The sequence below is a fragment of the Fukomys damarensis genome, unplaced genomic scaffold (genome assembly GCF_012274545.1).
Source record: "Fukomys damarensis isolate Sample0158 unplaced genomic scaffold, DMR_v1.0_HiC HiC_scaffold_16, whole genome shotgun sequence".
NCBI classification, from domain to species: Eukaryota; Metazoa; Chordata; class Mammalia; order Rodentia; family Bathyergidae; genus Fukomys; species Fukomys damarensis.
In genome coordinates this window covers 102,035,551-102,048,877 of record NW_022900928.1, presented here as the reverse complement: position 1 = coordinate 102,048,877, position 13,327 = coordinate 102,035,551, and the positions used below count along the sequence as shown (strand labels likewise).

Below are 13,327 nucleotides of genomic sequence, written 5' to 3'. Positions count from 1 at the left end.
TAATGGACTGGGGATTGATCCAAGGCATCAGCCACACTAAGCAAGCCCTTCTACCACTGAGTCTCATGCCCAGCCCCAGATAACCAATTTAAATCCACTATTCCTTGAAGAACATCTGTTTCAAAAACTGGAGACATTCAGTGTAGTGAGTTCAGAATTTGACGGACATGATTCAAAGTCTAGCACTGCTACATGCTTAACCCTTCAGCCTCTGTTTCCTCTTAGGGTAAAACAAAGTGCCAGGTAGCATGTGCCCTAACTTTTACTGTTGTTGGAAGAAATGATTGAGATGATGAATGCAGAACCACACAGCAAAGTTCCTTCACTGTGTAGTATTGGGCAATAAAATGCCTGTATAATTTGCAACAATATGAATAGGGTCGTTAGTTCTCATCAAATTGAACACAAGCAAAGTGAAGTCTACTTTGCATTATACCCTCCTGATGATCTATATGAAAATTCTTAACCATTAAACAAATGCAAAATACAGTTATAGAACTTACATTGTCATTTCACTGAGCAAGTAAGACCAATTCTGCACGCTAAACACACTAAATAAAAGTATTCATACTACTTTCTTTTAAAGAATAATAACTGAATATAATGTGATGTTTTGATATATGTTTAAAATGCAGAGTGATTAAATCTAGTTGATTGACATCTATTATCGCCTGTGACATTTTGTGGTAATACATTTGAAATTTACTCTCACTTATAAATTTTATGTTTTTTATTGTTCCCTATGCTTACATTGTCTTGCCATTTTAAAACAGAATTAGTCATGCTGGCAAAAAAGATAAGTATGGAAAAAATTATAGTAAACAGTATATAACTTGTGTTTTCCTTTACTTTCTCAGGTCTTCTTTTCAGTATTAATCGGGGCATTTAGCGTGGGACAGGCATCTCCAAACATCGAAGCATTTGCAAATGCAAGAGGAGCAGCTTATGAAATCTTCAGGATAATTGATAATGTAAGTCTGAGCCAATTTACTCACCTAATAAAAGATTTTCCTGTTAAAAGTCAGTTTTGTAGTCACTTTACCTCCACAATGTGTCACTAAAAAGTGCTTATTGTAATGTCATCACTTCCTAATATTTTATTCTCTTTAGGAGCCAAGCATCAACAGCTTCTCAACCCATGGACACAAACCAGACAATATTAAGGGAAATTTGGAATTCAGAAATATTCACTTCAGCTACCCATCTAGAAAAGAAGTCAAAGTAAGTCATAAATTATTAACTAATAATTAAGCATTCTGTTGGAGAAAGGGTTTCTGACATTTCCCTTGAGTGTAAAAACAGAAAATAATGCATGTGTATTTAAGCTTAATATTGTACTGTCAGTTCATACATAACGTGTGTGTGTGTGTGTGTGTGTGTGTGTGTGTGTGCTTGTGTGTGTTAAAGTTTATTTATCACTGGCATCCCCAGGTCTTGAAAGGACTCAACTTGAAGGTGCAGAATGGGCAGACAGTGGCCCTGGTGGGGAACAGTGGCTGTGGGAAAAGCACAACAGTACAGCTGATACAGAGGCTCTACGACCCCACGGAGGGTGTGGTGAGTTGGACATGTGGCTGGTGCAGTTGCCATTATAGCTTCTGCTCGTACCATGGTCTCAACCACGAGTGTGTGAAGGTTAAACTTTTCTTTCATATCAGGTCAGTATTGATGGACAGGACATCCGGACCCTAAATGTAAGGTATCTGCGGGAAATCATTGGTGTGGTGAGTCAGGAACCTGTGCTGTTTGCCACCACAATAGCTGAAAACATCCGCTATGGTCGTGAAAATGTCACCATGGATGAGATTGAGAAAGCTGTCAAGGAAGCCAATGCCTATGACTTCGTCATGAAACTGCCTCATGTGAGTGGTTCTTGTTGTTTGTCATTCAGAAAGGCAAAGCACTGTGGAACTCTTGCCCAGTGCAGTCATTAGGAAGTTAGGCATTACTTTGGATTTCAAAGCTCTGCAAATACAAACTAGGTGTAGATACAACTAGGTATAGATACCAACTAGGTGTTGATGTTTAAAAATTAGGGTTAGTTATTGCTGAGTTTAAAGAATAGGATTGTAGTGCCTGTGAGATTTGGATGGTTTACTGTATTACTTCCCAACTTTAAATTCTTCGCTCAGTCCTCTTGTGATTTTTCTGTTGTAGAAATTTGACACTCTGGTTGGAGAGAGAGGTGCCCAGCTGAGTGGTGGACAGAAACAGAGAATTGCCATCGCACGTGCCCTGGTGCGAAACCCCAAGATCCTGCTGCTGGATGAGGCCACATCAGCCTTGGACACAGAAAGTGAAGCAGTGGTTCAAGTGGCCCTGGATAAGGTCGGTTTGCTGCAGCTCACACCAGACGGTTTATAAGTACTATGAAATTCCACTGTTAATTTCTCCTTTTTTTTTAATCATCACCCATCCTGAAAAGAAAGGATATTTTAATTTTTTCTAAATTCTTATTTTACCTTTTTATTAGTGCATGTTTGTAATACATGTGGTTTAGTCATCTTGGGGAGTGGGTACATGTACAAAATACAGTTTATTTCTTTTTTTAATCCCCTTCCCCTTCCCTCCCACCTCCCACTTCTCTCCCTAAATCCCCTTTCCCCATTTTCATTCTTGTTGACATGTTTGCAGTACATGATTACATTCCTTGTAGAAAGTTGGACCATGTACATACCACATTTTATTTCTTTTTCATCCCCTTATCTTCCCCTCATTTCTTCCTTCCTCCATCTCTTAGTTTCCTTCCAATTTGCAAAATAGCTCTCTTCCTATTTATCATCTGTCTTTTATTATGTCCTTTAGTTACATTTTGGGTTTGTCACATAAGAAACCATGTGATATTGAAGTTTTTGTGTTTGACTTATTTTCATTTAATATTATGGTCTCAAGGTGCATCCGTTTTCCTACAAATGACTCATGTATACCCTTATTTATGAAAGAATAGTACTTCATTATGTATAAATACCATTTTCTTTATCCATTTATCAATTGATGGCAATATAGGCCACTTCCAGGATTTAGCTGTTATGAATCATGCTTTTGTAAACACAGACATGCATGTATAGCTATAATCTGATGTCTTTAATTCTTTCAGGAAGATACCTAGCAGTGCAATACCTGAGTCAAATAGAATTTCTAGTCTGAGTTCTTTGAGGAATTCTCAATACCAATTTCCGTAATGGTTCCAGTTTACCTCCCCATCCCCAATGTAAAAGGGCATCTCTTCCCTCACAGCTTTACCAGCACTTGTTATTATGTGAGCTGGAGATAATAGCCATTGTTTCTGAAGTAATATGGAATCTTAGTATTTTTAATTTGCATTTCTCTAGTGGACAAAGATACTGAACATTTTTTATGTATTTATTGGCCATTTGCACTTCTGAAAAAGTCTTCATTTCAGTTGCCCATGTTTTGATTGGGTCTTTTATTTTGGAGATTTAATATTTTGAGTTCTTTATATATTCTAGATATTAGTTCCCTGTCCAAGGAATGGCTGGAAAACTATTTTCCATTCTGCACATTGTCTTCTTGCTCCTCTGGTTGTTTCCTTTTCTGTGAAGAAGCTTTTTAATTTGATCTCATTTGTTGATTCTTGATGTCATTTCCTGTGTAATTGGGGTTCTGTTTTAAAAAATCATTGCTTACACCTGTGTCTTCAAAATTTTTACCTATTTTATTTTCTAGCAGATTAAGTGTTTCTCTTTTAACATTTTGATCTTTGAGCAATTTTTATTTTATTTTAGTATATGTTGCTATATGAGTCTAGATTCAACCACCTGCATGAAGGTAGCCAGTTTTCCCAGCATCATTTAAGAGGGTGTCTTTCCTGCAGTATACATTTAAACTGCTTTGTCAAAGGTCAAATAGTTGAAATGGCTTGGGATTGCTACTATATCCTCTATTCTGAACATGTGTGTTTTTGTGCCAGTACCTTGCCCCTATAGCCTTGTAGTATAATTTGAGGTCAGGTATGTAATTCCTTGTATTTTTGTCTTGTTGCTCAGGATTGCTCTTGCTATTGTAGGTGTCTTCTGGTTCTGTATGAATGTTAGAAAATGTAGCCTCTTTAACAAATGGTGCTGGTAAAACTTGTCTCTCAAGTGTAGAAGAATGAATTTAGACTCATCTCTCTCACACTATACTAAAATTAAATCAAAGTGGATAGAAGATCTAGATATAAAAACAGACACACTGAATTTACAGGAAGAAAATATTGAAAAAATTCTTGCATACTTAAGCATAGGCAAGGATTTTCTGAACCTAACCCCAATTTCACAAGAAACAGCACCAACCGTCACCAAATAAGATTGCATTAAACTAAGAAGCTTCTGCTCTGCAAAGAAAACAACCAACATAAGTAGAGAATGGGAAAATTTTTTGCCAGCTATTCCTCAGAAAAAGGACCAATTTCTAGATTAAAAAAATTTAGATCACCCCTCAAAATAAAACTAGTAAAAATATGTGCAATTGAAATGAATATGAAGTTCTAAAATGAAGTACAAATGGCCAGTAGGTAAATGAAAACATGTTTGGCATCTTTGGCCATTTGAGAAAGGCAAATTAAAACAATACTGAAATTCCATCTTACTCCAGAAATAATGGCTATTATCAGCAACTCAAAGAACAACAAATGCTGGCAAGGATGTAGAGGAAAAGAACCCTTCCATATTGCCGGTGGGAATATGAACTAGTACAATACTGAAGAGAAATCAGTATGGAAGTTCTTCAGTAATGTAAAAACAGAAATTCCATTTGACCCAGCTATATCTCCTCTGTTTTTTTTCCCTCAATAGTTAAAGGCATCAGGTTGCAGCAATACATGCATACTGATGTTTATAACAACACAATTCATAACAGCTAAATCATGGGAGTGGTTTAGATGCCCAACCACAGATGAATGGGTAATGCAAATGTAATACAAAACTTAGCCATAAATAAGGATAAATTTGAGTGATTTGTAGTAATGGACGCACCTTGAGATCATAATGCTAAGTGGAATAAATCAGACACAGATGGTTAAATGTCACATAGTTTCTCTTATGTGAGACACCAAAGTATAAACAACTCAAATAGCAAAATTAAAAGGAAGGTGATAGGAAAAGGGAGCTAGATCCTTTGGAGACGCGAAGAGGATCTAGGGAATGAAGGAGAGGAAAGGAGAGGAAGAGAGGGGTTTGTAAAAGGGGTTAGGGTGGGATATACATATATATCAGCTTCCCAGGATGAATGTATTCATTGTGCTCTGCAAACATGTACTAATAAAACAAAGTTTAAAAGACTTTGAAATATAGGAGGCCAAGCATAATGATACTGAATGAAGTAATAAGTAAATGCATAATTACAGGAAATTTCAAGCCCTCCTCTCTCAGTGTTTGATATTTAGCATATTAGCAGCAGTAGAGAAGATGTGAACAATACTTTCAACCGCTTTTGTCTTATTGGCATTTATGGAATACTTTATGCTGTAACAGCAGAATATATCTTTTTCTCAATGAAATTTCCTCACAGAATATTCACAATGGAGGAACGTATTGTGGGCAATAAAAGAAGCTTTTTAAATATTTTATTTGATTTTAAAAGTTTGATTAGTCTGCGTTTGCAGGACATAATGATTATAATCATGGTGGGAAATTGTTAATGTACATGACATATCCTAAAGGAATAAGATTAATGTATAGCATGTCATTGTGCCCAGTGGAATTAAACTAAAAATCCATGTCAGAAAGATATATGGAAAACACCCTAATATTTAGAAATAAAGTTGTCAAAATTTACTTTATTTGTAGATCCTTTAAAGAGATTATGGAACATTTCAGAAAGTTGCTTTATTTAAACATAATTGTTTAAGAATTTATGATAATTCAAGCAGTCTGGATTGAACTTTTTATTATCATTCAAACAAGAATTTGATAGCCTGGGAAACTAGAACTGCCAGAAAAGTGCTAAATTGAAAATGTGTTAAATATATTGTACAAACTAGGTGAACATTAAATAATTTTGTAGTGGTAACATACAAATAAAAAATTGACTATGGAGTTTTGCATGATATGTAATTAAAAATGTGTACGTGCTAAGCAAAAGTAATTATTTATTAAATTTGTGACAAAGTAAATTCTTAAACTCACTTGGAGTTGCACTGTCTCAGTTTTCTGAACACTGTGACTAGTTTTTGCCCCTTTTATAACTTTAAAATAATAAAACTGCATGCCTTATAAAAGCAATTTAAAGAGCAAAATAAAAGATAAATGATAGAAATCAGGGAAACAGACTGTGAGATGGGATGGAAATACTGGATTGGGTTACATAGGAGGAAGAAGAGGAGAAAAGGGAAGTACAAAGATACAAGGTGCCGTGTGTCTGTGTACGAGTTTCCCATGATGAATGTATTTATTATGCATTCCAACACACAAATAAAAAAATAACTACCTTTGACTATCAAGAGGGTTTAGTGAGTAGCATCCAGGTTTGTTCCAGCTCTCCCCTTTCTCGTAAAACTCTGTATGCTTGTAAGAATGCTGAGGGAGGCAAGAGCAGCTTACTAAGCATTCTGTGTACCTAAATAGAGGCAGGCAGGATTGTGGCTGCTCTAATCTTCCCTTGAGTTTGTTTATCGGTCATTTCACATCTGTGTTTTCTTATTGTTTGCTTGACTAAGTTTTCTTATTGTTCTACAGTGGAACTGTGTACCAAGGTATAAATGAAAACAGTTTTAAAAGGTTGTATTTAAAATCATTTTCTTTAGGGTATAAATTTTGGAAGTGTTTCACATATCTCCTTTTTCTAAAAAATATAGAAAAATTGTTCCATTGTTTTCTCTACTTTCTAGCTACTGTCACCGCATTTTTTTTTCACATGCATTTCTTTTCAGGATTTTACACATCTCTTTTTTTCATCTTGATCCTGATCCTTCTGTGTGTGTCTGTCTGTGTTTAACATAGATTGATAGAAATCATAATCATTGAGAAAGTTACAAAGATTAAAGACATTTCAGACAAGTTCTGATTATTATACTTTTCTTTTGTATTAAACTACAAATGAAATTGGGCATTTTATGACATTTGCAGAGCTCTTCAATTTTTTCATAGTTCGTCTAACAAAACAAATTTTAAAAAACACTTTCTGTGTATAAGTGCTTTATGTATATAACTTTACTTACTTTCCCAACTACTCTAAAAAGTGAGTTCTGTTATTATTTCTGTTTTACATATAAAGAAACTCATACAGATTTTAAAAATGGGACTAATGAATTTGGATAAAATCCTAGAACTCATAAGTGGCAGAACTACCATTTGCACCTGAGTGAATATGATGCTGAAGTTTAAGTTTAGCAACCTCATATTTATTACTTGTTTTGTTCCTCCAGTTCATCCTGTGAGACAGAAAGTTAAGACTCTTAGGGCTGATCACTAACTGGTAAATATGAACATGGCCTGTGTTTGTTTTAGTTAGTCAGTGCTTGGATTGTAGGGTCTTATTACAAAGTATAAGTTCCTGATTATTAATGCAAATTTAGACTGATAGAGAAGAAGTAAAATTCTTTGAGGAATAGATATTATTAATATGTAGATGCTATATTTGTGTTTTTATTTATTATAAACATAATTTTAAACAGTCATCCATTTACTTCACATTTATTGATGGTAGATACTATTTTCCATAGCTTTGATGGTTGTACAATGTTTAGACTATAGGTGTATAGTAATATAAGTTGAATAAAAGAGTTTTGTGCACGAAGTTCTTAATATATTCAAAAGTTCTGTTGTTTTTCTTTCCTGAGGCCCGGGAAGGCAGGACCACCATTGTGATAGCTCATCGCTTGTCCACAGTTCGGAATGCTGATGTCATTGCTGGGTTTGATGATGGAGTCATTGTGGAAAAAGGAAATCATGATGAACTCATGCAAGAGAAAGGCATTTACTACAAACTTGTCACAATGCAGGTTTGGTTAATCTCTGAAAATTTTCTAGATTATCTCAGTGATAAGCTCACATTGTGTTTAATGCTAACAATAGATATTATGTAACTTGTGTTGAAAAGCAAAATAAATACTTAAGGAATTCAGCATCAGACCAGTGTTTTATGCAATTTTTTTCTTGAAAAGAGATGAGCTAATGAAAGATTATTTTAAAAAATATTTTAGTAAGTTCAGAATTGCATAGTGTAGTAGTAATGTGTCTACTGAATGTTTCAGTGGTGGGTTATCTGAATTGAAATATTGTAAGTAAAAAATACACAAGAGATTGTGAAGATTTGTTGTAAAAAATGCAAAGAAAATTTTAATATTGACTGCATGTTGAAATAATAATATTGTATATCAATAATATCATTGGTATATTAGATTAAATAACATAGAATTAAAATTGACTTTGCATCTTTTTCTCATTTTTAAATGTGGTTACTGGAAAATTTCAGATTACAATATGGCTTACATGATGGCTCGTACCACATTTCTCTTGATGGCCCTGGTCCAATACAAACTCAACTAGGCCAAATACTCACAAAAAGGACATGATTAGATAAAACACACAGAAAGAATTTCATGTTACTTCAGCACAGCAAGTGGGAATTTCTCTTATTTAGTGGTTTTCATCTTCCAGTATATCACACAGAAAAGAAACAACAGTTTAATTTCATCCTTTCCCATAATTGATTAAATTATAATTTCCTTTATATCTGCTACTTGATAATCAATTTTCACTCATTTACAAGAGTCTAATCAGCTTGTGCATATTTCTTGGTTTGTTTTAGACCCAAGGAAATGATGGTGAATTAGAAAATGAAGTTTGTGAATCCAAAAGTGAAACTGACTTGGCTATGTCTCCAAAAGATTTGGGATCCAGTCTAAAAAGAAGATCAACTCGGAGAAGTGTGCATGGACCACAAGGCCAAGACAGAAAGCTCAGCACAAAGGAGGAGGACCTGGTATGGAGGAGAATGTGGATTCTTTTTTTTAAATGTATTTATTTTTTATTAGTACATGTTTGCACAACATAATGATCACATTCATCATGGGGATTTGTACATGTATATAACACATCTTAATTCTTTTTTATCCCCTTCCCCTACCCTCCCTCTAGCCTCTTTACATAAGCTCTGTTTTCATTCTTTTCCTTTTTTTCTTTAAATCTCCTTTCCTTTCCTTCTCTCACCCTCCTCCATCTCTTCTTCCCCTTCCCATTTAAAAAAAAATTCTTCCTAATTCTTGATATCTATCTTCTGTTTTGCTCCTTATACTTTGTGTCTGTCACACAGTGAAGCAATGCAATAGTTAAACTTCAGTGTCTGATTTATTTAAGTTAAAATTATGGTCTCGAGGTGCATCCATTTATCTAAAAATGTCTCAAGTTTATCCTTCTTTAAGATAGAGTAGTATTCCATTGTGTAAATACCAAATTTTATTTATGTATTCATTTAGTGATGGGCATATGGGCTGTTTCCAAGATTTAGCTATTATAAATTGTGCTGTGATGAACATGGGTTCACATGTGTCACTACTGTATGATGACTTTAACTCTTTCAGGAAGATGCCTAAAAGGGAAATAGTTGGGTCAGATGGAATCTCTAGTTTTAGTTATTTGAAGAATCTTCATACTGCTTTCCACAATGGACGAATACCTAGAATATAGAAAGATTCTATCTTAGAGCCTCTAGATTTAAAGATCCAGTAAAAAATGGGCATTGAAAATAAATAGACACTTCTCAGATGAAGGAGTACAAATGGCTAATAAGTACATGAAAAAATACTCAACATCTTTGGCCATTTGAAAAATGAAAATTAAAATAACATTGAAATTTCATCTCCAGAAAGAATGGCTGTTAACGTCGGGAGTGGTGGCGCATGCCTGTAATCCCAGCACTTGGGAGGCTGAGGCAGGAGGATCACTGTGAGTTCAAGACCAGCCTGGGCTACATAGTGAGTTCCAGGTCAGTCTCAACTACATAGTGAGACCCTGTCTCAAAAAACCAAAAAAAAGAATGGCTGTTATCAAAAAATCAACCAATAACAAATTCTGGCAATACTGTGAAGAAAAAGACTCCTCCATTGTTAATGGGAGGGCAGTTGATACAAACACTATGGAAAAGAGGATGTAGAGATTTATGTACTGAACCCTTCCCCTATCAGTCTCCTGTTGGGGGACTGGTGCTGAGGTAGGAGTAGTTACAAACAAAGATTTTCCAGAACTTTCCAGAGAGTTCCACAAACCCAAATGTCAACATTTTACAATCAGTTTGGAATTTAAGGGTACAAATTTATAGAGTTAGAATTAGAATTTATAAAGTAAAGAGCCTTGAGGTTCTTCAGATAATAAAATTTCTATTCTGTTTACCTCTACTTGTTAATAATATTATCATATTCTGAGTTGTAAGCCAAGAGTTAAATAATTGTTGATATATCCTTTATTGCTTTAAAAACTAAGGGGTACCATTAGAGAATTTGTCAGCATTTTTAAAAAGCTAAATAGCTACTAGTTGATAAGCAATAAGAATATGATATATTTATTTTAAACATTTATGAATAAAAGAATTACACCTTATAAATTCAACTATTCATCCACTTTGTAACTAGCTTATTATAATCTTTTATGCTATCTAGGATGAAAATGTACCTCTAGTTTCCTTTTGGAGAATTCTGAAGCTGAGTTTAACTGAATGGCCTTATTTAGTGGTTGGTGTGTTTTGTTCCATTGTAAATGGAGGTATGCAACCAGCATTTTCAGTAATATTTTCAAAGATTGTTGGGGTAAGTGTTTATGTAAATTTTTGTATTTGTTTTTGGGTCCTGACTAAAGAATGAAAGAACTGCTTGTATCTGTCCTAGTGTACATAAGCCTCCAAACATATGCTTGAAATGAAACCAACCAGTTAGTAGATGTAAAATGTAAATTTGGTTCCAAGAGAAAAGAAAATTTTTTTTTTTTTGGTACTGGAAATCGAACTCGGGTCCTTGAGCTTGCGAGGCAGGCCTCCAAACCACTGAGCTAAATCCCCAGCCCAAGAAAAGAAACTTTGTAAACCTTCCATGTCATGGTTTCTATCCAGGCCCCTGACATTGCTATTCTAGGCCCTGGGAATCAGCTTCCTGAAATAGCCAGAGGCATTGGCAAGGTGACTTTTCCATTTCTGCCATCTTTGACTTCTGAGCAAAAGCTGTGGCCTTTCAGTAGTATGCAGCGGGATTCTTCAGGTGTTTGTCAGATGGACTTGAGAATGATCTGTTCTGTAAACACGTCCTTGCTAGGACACAATGACCAGGCTTAGCACACTGCCCATGTCAGATGTAATTGTCATGTCACTTGCAAAGATTGAAATAAAAGGAAACAGTTTCCTACTAAAAATTGAGATTGACAAGTTGGGTCCACCAGTTCTAGCAGTGACATTTTCATTAATAGAATTATAGCTTGGGCAGGCAGGTTCTCTGCTTAGTGAAAGATTTTCAACCATTGATCCAAAGACTCCTTTGCCATATTGCTGGAAACTAGGTGATGAGATTGATCTACACAAAAAACAAATCAAACAACAAATTTTGATTTTATAAAACAAAACCCATGACTATTCAAGTTTACTGGGGACCACTCATTTCAGGTTGAAATTCATATTTATTGTATTCATGCAAGAAATACCATTAACTGTGGAAGTTGCTTATTGGTAGATTGCTTGCTTAGAAGGGACATGACCTTGGATTCAAGCCCCAGTAGCACAATAAAAAAATAAATAGGGCAGGGGATGTAGCTCAGTGGTGCTGTGCCTGCCTGGCAAGCACAAGGTCCCGAGTTCAATACCTGGTACCAAAAGAAAAAGTAAATAAATGAATAATTCATGTCTGCTTTGTGCCAGGTAGTTTTATACATGCTGAAAAATTACCAGGGAGACAAAATGTCTTATTTCATGGAGCATGTGTTCTAAGACAGGGAGCAGCAAGCTCTGCTTGTAAAAAGGAAGAGAGCAAATATTTTGGGCATTTCAGCCAATATGGTTGCTCTTGCAAATAACTGACACTGTTCTTATAGAGGCAAAGGTGTCATACACAGTCTGGAAACAAGTGAGCAGGGATGAATTCCACAGTAGCTTGCTATAAACATGGTGTGTAGCTTGCTGACTCCTGTCCTACCATGAGTCTCACAGGTGGGAGAGGCAGACTGCGCTGCCACCAGAGGGAAAGCATAGAAGTGGATGATTTAGGAGTGGGTTTGGCTGTGTGTAACAGAAATTCAGTTTAGGGAACTTACATTATCTCAGGCTTAGTCATGTAAATAGTGGCCTAGAGGTCTGTTATTCAGGGTTGGCTTGTGAACTCCAAGATGGCTGAGCAACCAGCATTCACCTTGTTGTAAATAGAGGGCTGTGGGTCTCGATCACCTGGGTTTAGATCTTTGTATCATCCCTGCTGGCTGTGTTGGTTGGAACAAGTTAATTAATCTTTCTGTGTTCAAAATATCTCTGAGTAAAATGGTTGTTGTAGTAAAACATCTGGTGCTCAGTCAGCTGGCCATAGTTCTAGTCAGTCTTCACTGCTCATATTACAAGGATGACTAGCCCCAGAATCTCCTTTGTTTTTGAAAAGCCTGGCTTGAGTGAATGGGCACCTGTGTATGGTCACCCAAATCATATCACCTTTTCTCTAGACACCTCAGGATAGTTTGTATGTCCATCTAATAAAACAATTGCTTACCATACAGTACAGTTCTTCACCAAGGGAGGAAGACGTTTGCATTTTTTTAATATACTAAGCAGGCACTCATTGCCCCATAAGGTAAACAGCATGAAAAACACTGGATTAATTTGTGAGTGACAGTCCATAAGGTAGATGCATTTGAGGTCAGCATTATGGAAAGCAATCCTGATATACAGTGTGGAATGGCTCCCCTCAACCCCAAAATAGTGCCACTTAATAAATGAGTCAGAACATTAATGATTTCTTAGTGAAGAAATCAACAACCTTTAAATATTTTCTCACAGGTTTTTACAAGAAATGATGATCCTGAAACAAAACGACAGAACAGTAACCTGTTTTCACTAATGTTTCTAATCCTTGGAATTATCTCATTTATTACATTTTTCCTACAGGTAAATGCCTACATTTTTAATTTATTTATTTTGGGGGTTTGTGTACATCTGTATATTTTTCCTTTTAGTGCAATTGCCTCACTGTGAACTTGGCTATTAACAGTAATAGTTTTTGTGTCCTCTGACTTCCCTTACTTAACAATCTCCTCCCCACCAACCCCTTCCCAACTGGAAATGTTGGTGAAATCAGAAGGATTAGATTGGTTAGCCTATTATGATGATTGAAAATGCAAAGTGGGAATTCAGAAATGGCTTGGAT

The 13,327-nt window shown here is 35.5% G+C and overlaps 1 protein-coding gene across 2 annotated transcripts in view; it reads left to right on the top strand.

Annotated features, from left to right (window-relative positions):
- The window catches only part of LOC104856648 (ATP-dependent translocase ABCB1), a 73,825-nt gene that overhangs the window by 30,450 nt on the left and 30,048 nt on the right, over window positions 1-13,327 (top strand). For both annotated transcript variants that reach the window (XM_010616145.3, XM_010616144.3), the window contains 9 exons: window positions 858-971; window positions 1,111-1,221; window positions 1,432-1,557; window positions 1,659-1,862; window positions 2,158-2,328; window positions 7,781-7,942; window positions 8,752-8,925; window positions 10,598-10,744; window positions 12,961-13,068. In XM_010616145.3, the coding sequence (XP_010614447.1) occupies window positions 858-971; window positions 1,111-1,221; window positions 1,432-1,557; window positions 1,659-1,862; window positions 2,158-2,328; window positions 7,781-7,942; window positions 8,752-8,925; window positions 10,598-10,744; window positions 12,961-13,068 (1,317 nt within the window). The remainder of the gene's footprint in view (window positions 1-857; window positions 972-1,110; window positions 1,222-1,431; window positions 1,558-1,658; window positions 1,863-2,157; window positions 2,329-7,780; window positions 7,943-8,751; window positions 8,926-10,597; window positions 10,745-12,960; window positions 13,069-13,327) is intronic.